Below are 17,893 nucleotides of genomic sequence, written 5' to 3'. Positions count from 1 at the left end.
TTCCAAAAAAGAAGCAATTTGATTTCATTTACCTATTAATTCTTAATCAACAAATTATAATAATATATACTCAGCCTAAACAAGGCACTGTTGTTTGAAAAAAAAATAAAGAAAAATAACATACGAAAAGATTATTATTATTAATATTATTAATATCGTCTGTTATTATTATTATTGTTGTTGTTGTTGTTGTTATTGTTTCTTATGACTACTACTACTATTATTGCTGTTGTTATATTATAATTAAGTTTCAAATATCATGGCGGTTAACTGATTTGAAAATGTTACAATGCTAAAGAACTATGAATGAAATCTGTCCACATACACACACACACACACACACGCACACATACACACACACACACACACACACACACACACATATATATATATATATATATATATATATATATATATATATATTAATTGATCAATCAATCAATCACTTTACAGATTTTGAAACAAATTCCGTCCCATCACTGAATTTAATAAGGTGGTCAAATGATCTTGATCTAGGCAGTTCTTCCTCTTGTTGCTGCTGTTGTTGTTGTTGTTGTTGTGAGAAACTCTGCTGTGAGTGTGAGTCAACTGCACCATGCATATTCATAACATCTGACCTAACTAGCCTGCTATTTAATGCCTTTAGAGCCATCTGTCTAGAAGAAAAATTAAAAAAAAATGAATAGTTAAATAATTTTATTTAAAATATTTTAATTTATATTATTATTTAACTATGTTTTCATAAAATGAACATTATTATTGTCGTAATTCAAAGAACTTTTTGACAAATTAGCATCACTGAAATCAAGCAAAACAAACTTCTGTCTGAATGCATCATTAGGTTCGGTACCGGGCAAATTAAGGACAACCGTATTGGTATTGGACCCTGTGACCAAAACGTGCGGTGAAGTTGGCGAAGATGGTGCTGATGTAAAAATAGAAGTCGATGATGGGTTTTTTTTGCATAGCTTGAGAGTAACCAAGAAGCTGAAGATGGCATTGCTAGGCACTTTTAATACTGGCTGAAGAAGGACTGGGAAGAAACTGTGGGGAAAAATATTATGTGAGAATAATATGAAAATTATTTATTAGAATTGTGGACAAATTATGTTATATCATACATCATCACCATCAACAGAACATCATCATCATCATCATCACCATCATCATCCTCACCTTGCTAATGAGAACTTCTCAGCACTATCCCCCTGATAGCCATTTCCATGTTTCTGGTAAAACCTTAGGTAGACCCAACTGTTAAGAAGACCAAATGTAAACAAGACGGGGTAAGTAAGTTCTACTATCCCGATTACGGAAGCCAAATATACTAAAAACAATAGCACTAATGGAATGTGTCGATTCTGGAATTTACAATTTGGGAATGTAAAAAGAACTGGCTCCGGCATAACTTGCTTGACAGCAACACAGAACCCAGCAACACTACCTGAGAAACCATAGATGTGATATTCAAAAAGATATTCTGCTTCTTGCCTGGTTAGTGACCGCACGGTGAACACAAACACCGCAAATATGGCCGGAGCAAAAGTGTTGATTAAAATAAATTTGTACATTTCTAGGCCACCCCACAGTGGTTCCAACAGCTGTCCGTACAAAAAGGCAACTACTAAATTGCATAGTAATGTCCAAAAGTGAATTTCAACAAAGGCATGCGTGAACAGAGTCCAGATTTTAAAATTAGGTGGAAAAATTTCTGCAGCTGAAATGACAGTGTTGTGATATAAAAAATGACTGTATGATAAGAGGTAACCAATTATCATAAAAATCCAGAGACATTTTACAAATAAGCTGGAACTTTTTATTAGTTCATGACTCTGTGATTTCGCGGCTTTGATCTAAAAAAAAATAATTAGTTGGCACTTTTTTAATTTTATTATTTATTTATTTAAAAACAAAATAAAATGCAAATTAAATCTATTATTAAAAAGTTCAATCAACACAAAAATTTTTAATTTTTACACGTAAAACTAATTCGGCCATTAGAAATTAAAAAGTCTAAATTTGTAAAATTTGTGGAAATGCTATAAAAGAAGATTTCTAACAAAAATCAAGATATTTTCGGGCAAGGCCATTTTTAAACATTTTCGGTAGTAAAATAAACAAATAAAGGCAAAAAATACTATAGCACCTTTTTTGTAAAAATTAAATTGAGCTTACCTTAGGATGCCTCAATGGAACGTAAGCACCTTGTATCATACTTCTGTTGAGGTACAGTTATAATGGAAACAGTTAGAAAGTTCTGTGTTACTTTCTATACTTCTATATTTTCAATTGTATCTACGGAAAGATGTTTCAATGTACGTCAATGACAAAGAAGAGCCCCAAAGTAACACCTTAAACATTCAGCACCTTTGAGAATAAAGATTTAACAACAAAATTTTGTAAACCCACTTCATCAGTAATATGAACCAATATGATGAAGATGATGATGAAGATGATAATAAAAGTAATAATAATAACAACAACAACGTTAATAATAACGTTAATAAGCCATAGTTATAATTTATATGTACTAGCAATTATGAAATTTTAATGTATCGTAATTTAAGCAATCAGAAAAGCAAATACAATTTGCTTATGAAATTATAAACTTGAAGATGTTAATGTTAATGATGGTCCCAATAAACAAAAAACTTTTAGCGTCATTTTTTATAAAGCTTGAAAACATAAACACTCGAAAAATACAAAAGAACGATATTTTAGGATAAAAAAGCGCTAGACTATCAACTAAATGCCAGTTACACATCTTATACCAATTATTTTCATCAACCTGTCCTCAGTAGTCCATGCAGCAATCGACTTGAAAGAATCTTACATAGGATGCTATCGAAACATCAGCTCAACGAAGACAGTTGCATCAGTTGTTTCGGTTGATGAATGTTCACAGGAGTGCAAGTTAGAAATTAACAACATGATTGCTTTGAAGAATGGCGAGAATTGCAACTGTATTGAAAGGTTAGATTCAGCAGTGGCTTCATCCCAGTGTGATGTTCCTTGCGACAATAAAGATGCTTGTGGTGGAAGTGATTCATATTCCGTTTATAAAAGCAAGCCACGAGTCATGCACGATGCATATGCAGGTTTTCTTTATCGTCAGGCTGGTTATATATTGGTGATCTTACCAAAAAATTACACTCTCGAGATGTGCGCACATTTCTGCTTTGAAACAAATCACACATTCTTTCAAACAATCAAGGTAAACAATTGCAGTTGTTTCGAGAATCCAAAACTAGGAGTAGGTTTAGTAAAAAATCAGTTGTGTGAAAAATGCAACCATTTTCAAAATGAAGTTTGTAACTGTTATTTTGAAACATATCAATTAATGAACACAATATTTACGACACGCTTCCAATACGACTTCCAACGAGGAGTATCGACTTATTCTCACTGCAGAAACAGAAACAAAGGAAATTACGAAATAACTGCAAACTGTCCCGATGGATGCGATCCGGGATGGAGAGGTGATTCATGCAGAGAAAGAGATTGCTCATCAGGTGGAGGAGATTGTCCCGTTGGAATGGAATGTATTGAGTCCACGGTGAATGGTAATAAGTACGTTGAATGCGTCTGTCCCCCTGGTAAGGTCAGAAACAAGTGGTACCAATGTGAGGTTTTCAGGAAGAATATAGCTCTGAACAAACCACCTTATTATAGTTCGCATAGGTCTGTAAATGAACGTATGCTTCCATCATTTTTAACTGATGGCATATATAGTGGATATTTTGTGTCACATATTTCTGATTCAATGCCAGCTTGGATGGCAGTAGATTTACTCAGTTTACACTGTATTGGTTACATTAGAGCATATAACAGAGTAAGCTCAACAGAGGACATGTTATCACAGATGGACAAGTTTGTCGTTAGACTCAACGAAACACTCAACACAACTTCCCAAGACGACATAAGAAACCAAACTAACTTGTGCGGATATGGACCAGAAAATGCACTACAAGACGGATATCCCATGATTGTCTTATGTAAAAACTCTTCCCTATTTTCACAATTCGTCATCATCCAACAATCTGATGAAAAAATGCATCAAGGCGTTACATCACTTGCAGAGTTGGAAGTGTTTGAAGTTGGATGTGGATGTGATATCTTCAACGAAGAGTGTGAGAAACCGAAATGTACCGAAGTAATTGAAATGGTACAACCATCCTCAGATGTAAAAATCTTACTACTATCACTCGAGCATTTCAGAGAGATACTCTTGAAACTTCACCCAAACCATTTATCGATACGAACACGCTTATACTAATTATATCAGCTTTGTGTTTGCTATTTCTAATCATGGTTGCAACCGTAATTGCTATAAGAATGCGAATGGGGTTGCGTGTGCCTTGTGACAAACATTCTGATGCAACAACTGAAGAGTTGTCTGAAGTGAGTTCCGAAGAAACATCTAGACATGGCACATTAAATTCATCCAATTATTATTAATATTAAATGAGAAAACGTGTATACATCGCCACCAATTGTTCAAACGTAATGATCTCCGCTTGGAGTAGGTGAAACAAATTTTAAAAAGTTTTAAAATTTCATTTGTTTTTATTTTTTTGATACTTTCTGGATTACTCAGTTTATCGAAATTATTTTAACTATGAAACGACGATTATCTTTTTCTGTTTTTTAAATTCGTCATATTTTATTAATAAAGTTTTTTATTGAAATGCACTTCTGCGTAGTGTTTTATGAAAGCAACATTTTCGTTGACTACAAAGTATGACACAAACGCTTTCATGTCAACGTTCAAGTTAAATCTTATAATACAATATATTTTTTGGCAGAGAATATAAATAATATATAAAGCGTAGTTTATACGCGGTTCAGTGGCAGAATTTTTCCTTTTCTAGCTGCTACCACAACGGCAGATGAAAATTTTAAAAATACGAAAATAACCTTCCGCAATGGAATTTTTACCGAAATGCGTAGAGGTACTTGGCACTTACAAGTTTTTCGGAGATATGCATTGCCAGATCAGGAACATTTTGTGTTTGCTGCATAGGTTTCCGGGGGTGTTTGTGTGTCGGAAAATATCACGCTGAATTCCGACGTGACATACATACATACTGTTATAACCGACCCCTTGAACTTGTAGGTTGTGGTTATTTCTCACTACGTGGATTCTCGACTCCTTAACAGACTTATTTTAGATGAACTTTATCAGAAAGAAAACAGTGCTGGCAATCACTTGCCTGTATTGCTGTGATCAATCACTCGTTTATTCAATCGTTAAAATCGTTAGAATACAGCACAATAGCTAATCGACGAGGTAAATCACAGAATACAACCGATCGTCAACAATTAAGCTCCTCTCATCAGACTAATTATATTGAGTTCTCCTGAAACAGCATCTCCTGGCGCTCAGATTCGAACCGGGGACTGCTGCATAGGATAATATTATGAAAGTTGGCCTCTTACGACTGATTATCGTGGCAGCCAATCACGAAAATTAACTGAGATGATATAAATATGATACAAATTAAACGCTTTATACGATTCAAGAATGCAAATACTATTATACACGTACACAACAAGACGTGTGCTAACGTGGTATTAATAGCAATTAGACCATGATTTCATTTCTGCTATACATCTGCTACTATAATTTTTCTGGTTTTTGTTTCAAGTACACATGTATCGGGTGCACGCGTACTCAGTATAAACACTACAAAGTTCGCAAGTACTTGACTCCACCTACTGTAAATGATAATGTATTCAACTATAATTTCATTCGTCAAAAAATATAAACAAGCAATACTATTGGTCAAAAAAATAATTTTGTTCAAAATAGCTACATGGGAATTTCCTAATGTAATGTTTATAAAAGTTCTAGGTTCGAATTCTTCAGTTCAAGTGCACGCGAATGGAGGTTTAATGCTTGGGTACATTCGGTTTTAAACTTTTGAAGGTTTGCAAGAAATGTCGACGCTGTTTCGTCCTATAATTAATAATAATTGATAATTATGCTGGCCGTTTAGATAGCTAGATTCATTGTGCAACTGTTGTAAATCGTGTAAGTTTATATAGTTAATTAAGTTAAGTTAAGGAAAAACTGAGAAGATATTGATAATATATAAATATATATAATATAAAATAAAATAAAACAAACGTAAATAAAACCTTTCCACTCGGAGCTCTGCTAAAAGCTAAAAGTTTTAAGCTACTGTAACATAATTATAAAAGTTAATTAAATTAATAATTTTATTCCCTCACGTCCTGAAAGACAGCCTTAGCAGCAGTTGAATATGCCGCGGAGTTCTGATGTGGTCTGCATCATCGTGACGATGCCCAATTCTTACGATTTTGTCGTTGAGGCTCCCAGAAGCGCCAGCGGTTACTTCGTCTTTGATAAGGTCGGTAGTTATACTGGCTAGGTCATTTTATTAAATATTCCAATTAATTTATTTTTTGTTCTAATTAATTCATGTTATTTTATCTTTTAATTGAAATTGTTTTTACCTTCTAATGCAAATCTAGCAGATCATTTTATCAAAGTTTCATTTACACTTACTTCAGGTCTGTGACAAGCTGAAGCTGCTGCAGAAAGATTTCTTTGGCCTTCAAATGATTGATGAGGAGAATAACAAAAGATGGTTGAATTTGAGGAATTTAATAGTAAGTGAGGTTGGTAGCTCCCAGTTCTTCCGATTTCTGTTTGGTATAAAGTTTTTTGTTCAGACTCACTACCTTCTGCAAGAAAGAACGAGGTTGGTCGAAGAGTGTAGCAAGAGAGTAATTATGATAATACTTTTCTCTCTTTTACTCAGAAATTTGTAATTAGAGTCATCAAAGAGTTAACATTTATATAAATTATGATAAAATATTCAAACGTTTGTGTCTAATGATTCAACATTTTTATTTCTTTCCAGAGAAATATTTTTCCAACTTGCCAAAAACCAAATCATCGAAACAGAGGGACCCCCGATGTTAAGCGAAAGCCTTTTAAACACGTCACTAACAATTTTAGCTCAATATTACAACAGCAGCAACAGTAAACATTCCAATTTAGAAGACGATGACACGACCTACGAAACAGTGCTACAGAAGTTATCCTCATCGTCAAAGGCAACAGACAACAGCAGCAGCAAATTACTATTTAATGATTTACTAAGGGAAGCAAGTAGAAACGAGATAAGGACGTTATTTCTCAGGAACATGTCACATTACATGAATGCCATTGGTCACAAGTACACCGCTGAGTTGGATAGGGAGGTTGTGGTGATCGGGGTGCTACCTGGTGGCATATCATTTCTATCAAACTGTCTTGAACCTCTTAGGAGGTTAGAAAAAATATGCTGTTTTTCTATTTTGTAATTGCTGTTTTTACCTGGTAGAGTTTCTGTTAATGTGAGCATCGCCACCACCACCAACACAAAACAACAACAAAGCAACAACAATGCTGGTGATATCAACACATTACTAACAACAACAGCAACAACAACAATATCACAAAACATCAACGTCAATCCTAATAACACTAACATTAACTAACACCATAAAAAAAACCAAAACTTAAATTAACTACATTGTCATCACCAACAACAACATTACCATCACCAACAACAGCTACCCCTGGTGCAGTTTACAGCAGGCCACACAAAACGCCCTTGAGGTCACTGTCAAGGTCATATCAGATGACCTCTCGATCAAACCTCTCAAGTTCATGCTTCATAATAAGTCCTCAGCCAACGCATTCTACAGAGACCTGACAGAGGTTACAATGCTGATAATGATGACTTTAATGATGATGATGATGTGAAGGTGGTGGGAGCGAAAATAAATTAAAAAATTTTTTGTATCTCCATAGGTGTACACATTTTTTCATTGTGACTCAGTGGCAGAGCCAGTTATGCAGCAGTTTTGTAGAGACTTCAAAGGCACATTTGCTGCTCTTTTCGTTGAAAATTCTGATTATGGTCAGTTTTATTTTCGTTTAATTTATTTTCAATTTAATTTATTCATTTTTATGTGTTATTATTTAACTCATTTTCAGTTTGAACTGTTCATTTTTTCGTATTATTAGTTAATTTATCAATATTTAGCTTATTAATTTAATTTATATTTAATTAATTCATTTTTCGTGTTCTTGGTATCATTATTGTTATTTATATAAATCTAAAAGTTGCCCTCCAAACTACAAATAACTCTCTAGTTTGCAACTTTCACTTTTCCTACCAAAACACCTGCAACATCCAATTGTAAATGCCTGAAATATTACGTTATAATATAAATAAAAATAAAAAACTTGATCAAGAGGTCATCTGATATGACCTTAAAAATAAAAATAATTATTTTTATTTTTTTTTATTTAGTTATACGATGAAATAACTGTTGTAATAAATAAATAAACTGTTAAAATAATGTTTATAACACCCGAAGGCAAAGAATACATATTTGATATAGAGCATACGCTGAAAGAGTCAGATGATAGGATTAGAAGACACATATACAAAGAAGAGAAGAACAAACTAAGTGAAAATAATAATAATAACAATAATAACAACAATAATAATAACAGTAATATTGATTCGTGTAGTCGGAGTAGCAACTGCATAACATCTGTTGAATATAAACTGCCAAGTGATTTTGATAAAGAGAATGCTAATACCATTGATGGTAATTGTGCTGGTGTTTCTTGCAGAGCTGATTGTCCGGTGAGGAGGTTTTATGTTTCATTCGTTGACTTTTTATTTTAAAATAATTTTTATTTTTGTTAGTTTTTCTTATTTTGTGATCTTCTGTTGTTTTTGTTGAAGAATAAATAGTTTAAGAATGAAGGACCCAATTCTCTAAAATTGGATTATCTCATCTGTCTTTTGGTGTGTAGCTATGATAAGCAAGCATAATCTTTACATTTTTAGCCATAATAGAACATAATTATTATTAAAATTAGAATAATAATAATAATTATGAATAATGAATTCTTTTTACAATAATATAATATTAATATAGCAATAACCCTGATGGCAATTTTATTCTCAGTCTGCCGATAAACTGAAGAGTGTACGAGACAGCTTCCTATGTTGCATATGCGCTGATCGGGAAATAGGCACAGCTCTTGACCCTTGTGGTCACGCGTTCACTTGCTACAAATGTTCCGACAGAATCGACAGCTGTCCGATCTGTAAGAGGGATGTGCTGAAAGTTATCCGCCTGTATCTGCCGCATTCGTTCTATAATCGAGCAGACGATCAAATTTTACCGTATGTCTCATAGCGCGTTGTTTCAGTTCTTTGTTTTAGTTTTTTGTTTATCTTAAAAATCTCCGTCTTGCTGGTTTTAAGTATTTTTTTTATTTGCGGTTGTTTTTTTTTCTATAGTTCGTTCATAATTTTGTTTCTTCTGTATGTGTTTCATTGTGCGTATGAATTGATGTCTTTGTTGACAGTTTCAACCCGAGTTTGTGTTTTTATACCGGTATACGTGTGTATGCGTGCGTGTGTGTAAGTAAGTGTATGTACGCGTGTGTGTGTGTACGTGTGTGTGTGTGTGTGTAAGTGTATGTGCGTGTGTGCGTACGTTATTATTTAATCTTGTTCGTTTGTGACAAGGCTATTGAAAAAAAACCAGTGTTTCATTTACAGACTGTTGCATACGATCAATAAGAAATAAAATTTTTTTATATATTATATTGGCACCAACATTATTGCTTTACTACGTCTTATTATTATTATTGTTATTATTATTATTGCTATTGTTATTATTATTATTACTACCCCTATTATTTTTGTTGTTTTCATGAATAACCAATGAACATTTTACAAATTTATTTTACGCTTTCATTACTTTATTATTATTATTCTCAAAATTTTCATTTATAATAAATAATATATATTTATATATAATTAATCAAAAATTTTCATTAAACAGTTGCTTTTGTTCAACATTTATATATATATATATATATATATATATTATGTTGGTAAATAGAATAATATAGAATACATTTAAAAAAATATATATATATATATATTACATCTCTATATATATATATTTTATATATATATATATATATATATATATATATATATATATTGTGCTGTGCTAAGGCAATAATAATAATAATAATAATATGGCTAATAAAGCAATAATAATAATATACCTTACATTGCCATACCCGTGTGTTATATTGTAATATACTTGCATATAGGTATGAAGGCCATGGTTTTAGTTCAGTACGTGTTTTTGTATCAAATGGAAAGAACATTGAAAAATTGGTTTTATTAAAAGAGTTGAACAGACCAACATAAAGCTATTTTTGTTCTGACTAAAATTATTATAAAGCTATATAAACATATATTCATATGTTTGTGTGTGTTTGTGTGTACTTGTGTGTGTGTGTTTTTGTGAATTAGTTGATGTTTTCTGGATGTCTTAGATGTTTGCTTGCCCTACGTACGTGTGTATGTTTAATAAAATTTTTAGTACGAGCTGCAAAAAATGGCTAAAAAACATAACAAAACGTTGACTGAGATATATCAAAAGCTTGAGACTTCGTTAATACTAGAATTATAATAAATATTATTTTTATCAAGCCCGTTATTTATAAAAATTCTAAAGCCGTTAAACTGAATTTAAAATGCAGTGAATGCAGTCGTCAAGAACTAGAAGGAACTTGTATATATCCATGTATTTGTTGTACAAAGGATTGAATGACAGCCTCAATACATTTGGCTCCCTCTTGTCTAACTTTAATTTTTAAGAAATGTGGTCGTTAATTATTTAATGAATAATTAAATAATAAAACTTTTAAATATAACAAAATGACGGGAAATAATCTGAAAAAGCTTACCAAAACTCCGCGTCTTGATAGTTCTTTAAAGAGAGGCAAAACCCCTGTGTTTGTTGTAATAGAAAATTGACAACCTCTTTCAAACGGATTTCTCGGAGTTATAATGTCGACCGAAAATTCTTTTCTACTCTGGACCCCACTAACGTTGACATTTTCACTAACGTTTTGCCTATTCTTGCCGTATTTGGTTAGTAAGAGGTGTTCGAAGTAGGCCGACATTAAAAGGGATTTTGCCCGGAAGTCCTCCATTGAAGTCTGGTCGTACACCTAATTGTGGTCGTTATTTTGTTCGATCTTAGATTTTTCCAGATTGTTTGCAATATTTTTTTAAATAATTTTTTACTTATATTAGATCAGATTACACACACAATGTTTTAACTATATTTGGCTGTTATTTTTAGTAGTTAAGTTAAATGTGTTCTCTTTTTTAAAGTCATTCAATCGCATTCATATGTATGCAGGTTTAACGACGATAGCAAACAATCAGACAACTTTTCCTTGAAACGAAACGATACAAAAAATGTACAAAACGAAACGATACGAAACATGTAGCGATCCCTGCAAACAGGCGGTTAACAATCCTGGTGTGTTGCTAATCCTGTAGCCGAGAGCACCAGGAATTAAATCCATTTCTATGGAATTGAAAAAAAATTGGTTTAGGGTTTTTTAAATTTGTTAGAGCATCATCACGAACAAAATATGATGAACCAACAAGTTCATAACACCTAGAACAAGATTAATAAAGTGTTACATCATCAACAAGAAAACCAGCAACAACAAACTGTTATTCATAAAAAAGCGTGTTTCCATCTTGTGTCCCCACCATCCTAACAATTTCGGCATTTCCACATTTTCGAATTTCTGGTGGATATATACGCCTGCTATTCCTCCCGCGCCTGAGCACAAGTACTTCAAGGGTTTTTGTGTTTGAGAATGTACGTGTGTGCGTGTCAGCGTATGTGTGTCAGTGTGTGTGTGTGTGTGTGTGTGTGTGTGTGTGTGTGTGTGTGTGTGTGTGTGTGTGTGTGTGTATGGTGTGTATGTTACCTGTACGCTGCTTACGTTAACATTCATTTATATGAACTTTTTAGTTGTATGTGCAATCATACTACAATTTTATTGATCGATAATAACGACTTCAGTTGAGAATCATTGGTGGAATAAACTATAGCATATCTATCTATTTATCTATGCCGATGATTAATGTAGAATTAAGATATTTGCGATTATGAAAACTACGATTACGACAATTACAGTTTCGAATATTAAGATGACGAGACCGTCACGAACCTTGTATGTGCACCAGCAAGCAAAATCGACGTCCCAATCGTGCAACTTCAGAGGAACATTCCCGACTGCGTGAGCCAAATCGAAGCCAACGTAACATCCCTGATGAGGGTTACAGTGACGCGTTGGTGGTGGCGATGATGGCTGCGATGATGATGATGGTGACGACGATGGTGAGAATTTTTTTCTTTTGTATGTGCTGAGATTTTGAGCATCGCATTGCTTATGCATGAATATTTTTTAACTAGCGTTAAACAATTTTTTTAATGTAATGGCTAATTAAAAATGATAGACTATTGATTTTTTTTTTCAATCTACTCTATTTAAAAATATGTGTCTTTGTTACGTAATTCAACTCAATCACAACAACTGAGCGTAATGTAAACGTTCGTGGAATTAAAACTTTTCGGTCTAATTTGAAACAAAATTAGAACAACTTGTCATAATTTAATTTGAAAATTAAGTTTTTATATCTGTAATGAGGATATTAAAAAAATAATATTCGTTTTTATAAATATAACTTATATAACCATTGAGGCAATCGACTTGAAAGATTCTTAATTAGGATGCTATCGAAACATCAGCTCAACGAAGACAGTTGCTTCAGTTGGCTCAGTGGATGAATGTCCACTGGTGTGCACAAATGAAATTAACAATATGATCGCTTTGAAGAGTGGAAAAGAATGCAACTGTATTGGAAGGTTAGATTCAGCAGTGGCTTCATCCCAGTGTGATGTTCCTTGCGACAATAAAGATGCTTGTGGTGGAAGTGCTTCATATTCCGTTTATAAAAGCAAGCCACGAGTGATGCACGATGCATATGCAAGTATGGACAACCGTCAGACCGAATCTATCGAGATGACTTTGCCATCTGACTACACCCTCGAAACATGCGCACATTTATGCCTAGAAACTAACCATACATTCTTTCAAAAAATTGCCGACGGCAAATGCGAATGCTTCCAAGAGTACGAAGTTAAAAAAGGTTATATGGCGGAACTTATTTGTAGTCTAAACTGCGATAACGATTCAGCTGAAATCTGCGGTTGTCATCATGAAGGCTATGAGTCTGACGAAACAATAATATTCGCAACGCGTTTCGATAACGAAGTGCTCCGACGGATGTGAAGGTGGATGGAGAGGGGATTGGTGCAGAGAAAGAGATTGTAGGGTATGGAATGGAGATTGTGGTAGTGAATTGAACTGCGTGCAACTGACGGTGAACGGTAATGAGTATGTTGAATGTGTCTGCACACGCGACACTGTTAGAAACAAGTGGAATAAATGCGAGGTCATGAGGAAAAATTTAGCTCTAAACAAACCATCGTATTATAGTACACAATTTTTTAGTGGAGTTGATTTTAAATATGACCTATCATATTTAACAGACGGCATGTACGATGGATTTCACATGTCGCACATTGGTGATAATAATCCTGCCTGGTTGGCTGTTGATCTACTCGATTCTTACCACGTTGGCTTCGTCAGAGCTTACAACAGATGGTGCGAGACTAAAATAATGTTAAATCGAATGGACAGATTTGTAGTTCGACTTAACGGAACATTCGATAGAACTTCAAAATACGACATAAGAAGCCAGACAAGAATTTGCGGGTTTGGACCAGAGAATGCCCTTCAAGGAGGAAACCCATGATTGTCGTCTGTAAAGATTTTGCACTTCTTTCACAATTCGTCATCATCCAGCAATCCGACGATAAGCTTGCATTAGCGGCGGCGGCCTTAGCAGAGTGGGAAGTGCTCGAAGCCGGATGTGACATCTTGAACGGCAGGTGTGGAAAACTGAAATGCGAAGAAACCATAGTAGGGAACGCCTCGGCCATCTGCTGCCGCAAATGTTCAGTCGATGCCAATTACAAAAGTAGCCATAAGAAAGCTGAAAACATTGCATTAATCGTGTTGTGTTTGTTGTTGCTGTTTGTTGCCTCCATTGGGATAGCAGCTGCAGTAAAAAGTAAAAACAGAAAAAAGTGAATCGGAATAGGTCGAAGATTTTGTAGATTCAGATAAAATATAAAAAGTTAAAAAATTTGAAATATCTGATTTTTACAATAATAATACCAATAGGCATGACCTAAATATCGAAACAATTTATAATTTTTTAGAATCAATTAAATATTATTCCGCCAAATCGTCAAAGAACTTTATGCACGTTTTGATCAAAATATTGCGCGCACTTTACTCATTATATTGTTATAACCGTGCTACCGAACGCACTAGATTCTAGCGTATTCTAGAATGTTCTAGTGACTGGAGCATTCTAGAGTATGCTAGAATCGGACCATCGAGAAGAATCTAGAAACGACGCTTGCGAAGAGTATAAAAGCGCACGTAGCAAAAAGCTTAGTGATATTCGTGATTAGTGAAATTCGTGATTTTGTGATTTCGTGAATAGCGATTCGGTGAATTATTTAAAGCGATATTTGATTTGTTTGTTGACGTTGTCATAGCGATAGATTTTAAACAATTTAAAAGCTAATTGTTGCGTTAATTTGAATTTGCAAGAAATAAACGATTAGTTGATTTCTTCTGTAAATAAAGTTTAATAACTAATAACTGTTTGGAGTATTTAATTCAATCGAAGTATTGAACCCGTCGCATCGTAAATCGATTACGACAGCGAGTATTATAACAATATTTTGTCAAAAAGCTAAAAGACTCCTTTTAACAGGGAGCATAATTTGTATTTTAATATTTTTATTTAATGGCAGTTTATTCTCTCACATTCTCAACAATTCACCCATTTATTCAGTCGTCAAACCACCCATACATCTATCCATCTATTCGCCAATTAATATTCATCATTTATTCATTCATTCTTTCATTCATTCATTCATTTATTCATACATTCATTCGTTCGTTCGTTCGTTCATTCATCCATTCATTCATTCATTCATTCATTCATTCACTCATTCACCAAATTCATTTTCGTTAGTCAGTCAATTTTTTTACAATAACGACACACCTTGGCATGTCCGGCTTTGGCTATTGCCTGCATATTAAGAAGCTGTCCGGTAAAATACTGAACGCCGCCCAAAATGACCACAGCTATACTGTCACCTTCTTTTTCTATGGCCTCTAGTATATCTTCATGTCTTAGCAAGTATTCACCCTGGATAGCGTTTTTATTTTTGGTTTTGGTTTTTATCTTTGGTTCGGGTTTTTGGTTATTTTTGGTTTTTAATAACTATTAAATAGTTATTTCAGCCTACTTCTCAGTTTCACTTACTTCTCTGGGGCCAACTATAACCATGCACTCTTCCGGATTTAATCCTCTCTGCCTAATTTGAGATTCGATGCAGTAGTGATCGGAAGGAAATGCTTGTTTTTCTAACAATATTTTGTATCTTTGGCTGGTCGGCTGGTAGAATGATATCTAGGCATATGTGAGTATATAGATTGATTTGTTTGATAAATTTGTTGAATGAATGAATGAATGAATGAATGAATGAATGATTGTCTGATTGATTGATTGATTTGTTGGTTGGTTGATTGACAAATCGGTTAATTTTTGTATTTAGTAAAATTATATACAGTCTAATGCAGTTAAAATAGTAAAATAATAAATTTGCTCTGATAATGTTGATAATAATTAAATGTATGACGACGTGATAAAGACGACGACGAGGAATTACAGATGGTTATTTTTCAATAATAATAATAATAAATAAATTATGATGAAAATAATTATCAAAAAGAATAAAAATTACCAGAAGCAGATGTTGGTTCACTGTCAAGCCGTTCATCATCGATACTTCATTTGGTAGGGCACCTGATTTTTAAGTTTTTTACATGCTGTTGTCCGGGTTTACCAAACCAAATTTTTAAAAATAGTAATACTAGTATGGTAGTAGTAGTAGTAGTAGTAGTAGCGGTAGTAGTAGTAATAGAAGTAGGGTTTGTAGCAGCAGTAGTGAAATTAGCGTTCTATAATATTTCAAGGTTATCACAACTGACTTTAAAGTTTTTTTTTAATTTTATAAAAAAATGTAAAAAAATTTATGAATTGATTGATTAAAGTGTAAAAGAATTGTTGAAAAGCCAAAATAGATAATTAAAAACTTACAAAATTAAATAATAAAATATTTATTCAAGTGGCAAGAAAAAAAACTTGCCGATAAGCCTAGCATTGGATTCTAGCAGTAGCTCATCGCACCAGGCCCATGGGAGGTCTCCGTGTGTGTGTCCCTCTACCCCCCTTTGGAAAAATATACCATCGGTTGTTATAAATAGGGTACTACCGTTGCAGTAAATACGTTCAAGTGTGTGCGTGTGTGTGTGTGTGTGTGTGTGTGCGTGCGTGTGTGCCAACTAACTAAGATCAACTAACACATAACATTATAACCAACATAACACGTAACGACAAAAGAAAAATGTCTAGCAGTCTAATATTTAAACTTACACAGTCCTCCATTTATCTAGCTCTCTCTGGACATACTGTCCAGTTAGTTTGGGCATGAGACCAAGCGAGTGACCGCATAGATACAAACATTCTTCATCCTCTTTCTTATCTATGTCCTCTTCTTTTTTTTCTTTTATTTCTTTGTCTTCTTCTTTTTCTTTGCCTTTTAACAGATCGGCATCAACTGAAAAATATTTTATATCATTATTATTAATAATTATTATCTTAATTATTAATAATTTGTATATTATAGGGTATATCCAATCAAGTATCAATGAGATGTGATTGGTGCGGTGTAGACAGTACAGCCTTTGAGAAGCAAAAAATTTTTTAATTACGATCAGCAGTGCTAGTATTAAAGTGTAACTGTGTAATTCTTAAAATTTTATAGGTATTTTATAATGGAGATTTTATTATTCTAGTAGTTTCATAGTTAGAAGGAAAAAACTTGTGAGAAATAATTTTCAGTTGAGGACAGAAAACAGAAGAAAATCAAAGAGACTAACCACAATATAGATCTTTCTTTTTCGGATAGTGAAACATGTCTCTGAATTTTTTGAGGTTGTCATGCTCGTCGAGTTTTCGCGCGAAATTTTCATCCAACATTGATAAATTAAATTGTTCTTCTTTTTCTTTGAGTATCTCAAAAGGTAGTTTAGCGTCCATCTTCGCAGTTGTAGTAGTAGTAAGTAGTTGTAGTTGATGCAGCAACTGTGGTAGTAGTAGCAGCAGCAATAGTAGTAGTAGTAGTTGTAGGTAGTTGTAGTTAATGCAGCAGTAGCAGTAGTAGAAGCAGCAGCAGTAGCGGTAGTAGTTGCAGTAGTAGTAGAAGACAAATAATTCCAATAACAAAATAAGTTATTTTTATGTTTAAATATGTACAGATAATGTTTGAAATCTAAAGCACATAATCATCACCACATTACAATATATAACTAACATTATATATATAATATATGTGTGTGTGTGTGCGTGCGTGTGCGAGTTTGTATGAGTTTGTTTGTATTTCCTCAAAAACATTAAACATTCCATATATTAAGACATAACTAGTTCAGATGGGATGTATATTATATAGAGGGAGAAAGATAGAAAGAGAGAGAAAGAGAGAAAGGGAAAAACAGAAAGAAAAAAGAGTTATATATATATATATATATATATATATCAAGATAGATGATAGATCAATTGATAGATAGATCGATAGATGGATAGATAGATGATAGATTGATAGAAAGAGATAAAAATAGAGAGAAAGAGAGAGAAGGAGAGAGAGAGAGAGGCAGAGTCAGATGAAAGATGGCGGATATATGGTTGTTAGATTTAGACTTTCAACGGACTATGAATTTTGGCTTCGTAGCAAAGGTATATCTAGCTAT

General features: G+C 33.4%; 4 protein-coding genes across 4 annotated transcripts in view; 2 read left to right on the top strand and 2 right to left on the bottom strand.

Annotated features, from left to right (window-relative positions):
• The window catches only part of HELRODRAFT_94619 (hypothetical protein), a 2,276-nt gene extending 154 nt beyond the window's left edge, over positions 1-2,122 (bottom strand). The window contains exons 1-5 of the mRNA XM_009021681.1: positions 2,061-2,122; positions 1,177-1,853; positions 820-1,044; positions 430-656; positions 7-382 (exon numbers count right to left, since the gene is read on the bottom strand). Coding sequence (XP_009019929.1) covers positions 443-656; positions 820-1,044; positions 1,177-1,853; positions 2,061-2,090 — 1,146 coding nt within the window. The 5' untranslated portion in view covers positions 2,091-2,122 and the 3' untranslated portion in view covers positions 7-382; positions 430-442. The remainder of the gene's footprint in view (positions 1-6; positions 383-429; positions 657-819; positions 1,045-1,176; positions 1,854-2,060) is intronic.
• A 627-nt stretch (positions 2,123-2,749) lies between these two features.
• HELRODRAFT_161801 (hypothetical protein) lies at positions 2,750-4,276 on the top strand (the record flags this gene model as incomplete). The annotated part of the gene is made up of 1 exon (XM_009021680.1): positions 2,750-4,276. One exon carries the CDS (start codon positions 2,750-2,752, stop codon positions 4,274-4,276), a length of 1,527 nt encoding a protein of 508 aa, XP_009019928.1.
• A 1,610-nt stretch (positions 4,277-5,886) lies between these two features.
• On the top strand, positions 5,887-9,938 carry HELRODRAFT_188735 (hypothetical protein). Its single transcript, XM_009021679.1, has 10 exons — positions 5,887-6,154; positions 6,202-6,374; positions 6,538-6,728; positions 6,891-7,301; positions 7,588-7,735; positions 7,829-7,937; positions 8,401-8,675; positions 9,004-9,533; positions 9,565-9,837; positions 9,862-9,938. Exons 2-8 carry the CDS (start codon positions 6,267-6,269, stop codon positions 9,235-9,237), a joined length of 1,476 nt encoding a protein of 491 aa, XP_009019927.1. The 5' UTR covers positions 5,887-6,154; positions 6,202-6,266; the 3' UTR covers positions 9,238-9,533; positions 9,565-9,837; positions 9,862-9,938.
• A 248-nt stretch (positions 9,939-10,186) lies between these two features.
• On the bottom strand, positions 10,187-17,407 carry HELRODRAFT_188733 (hypothetical protein). The gene is made up of 12 exons (XM_009021678.1): positions 17,027-17,407; positions 16,521-16,704; positions 16,234-16,316; positions 15,829-15,890; positions 15,348-15,494; positions 15,084-15,230; positions 12,105-12,202; positions 12,076-12,079; positions 11,596-11,719; positions 11,360-11,445; positions 10,814-11,080; positions 10,187-10,710 (listed from the first exon to the last, which is right to left on the bottom strand). Exons 1-12 carry the CDS (start codon positions 17,184-17,186, stop codon positions 10,585-10,587), a joined length of 1,488 nt encoding a protein of 495 aa, XP_009019926.1. The 5' UTR covers positions 17,187-17,407; the 3' UTR covers positions 10,187-10,584.
• Between the last annotated feature and the right edge of the window lie 486 nt (positions 17,408-17,893).

This window comes from Helobdella robusta (assembly GCF_000326865.2).
Source record: "Helobdella robusta unplaced genomic scaffold HELROscaffold_3, whole genome shotgun sequence".
NCBI classification, from domain to species: domain Eukaryota; kingdom Metazoa; phylum Annelida; class Clitellata; order Rhynchobdellida; family Glossiphoniidae; genus Helobdella; species Helobdella robusta.
Note: the sequence above shows the minus strand (reverse complement) of the source record. Positions and strands in the feature narration are given on the sequence as shown.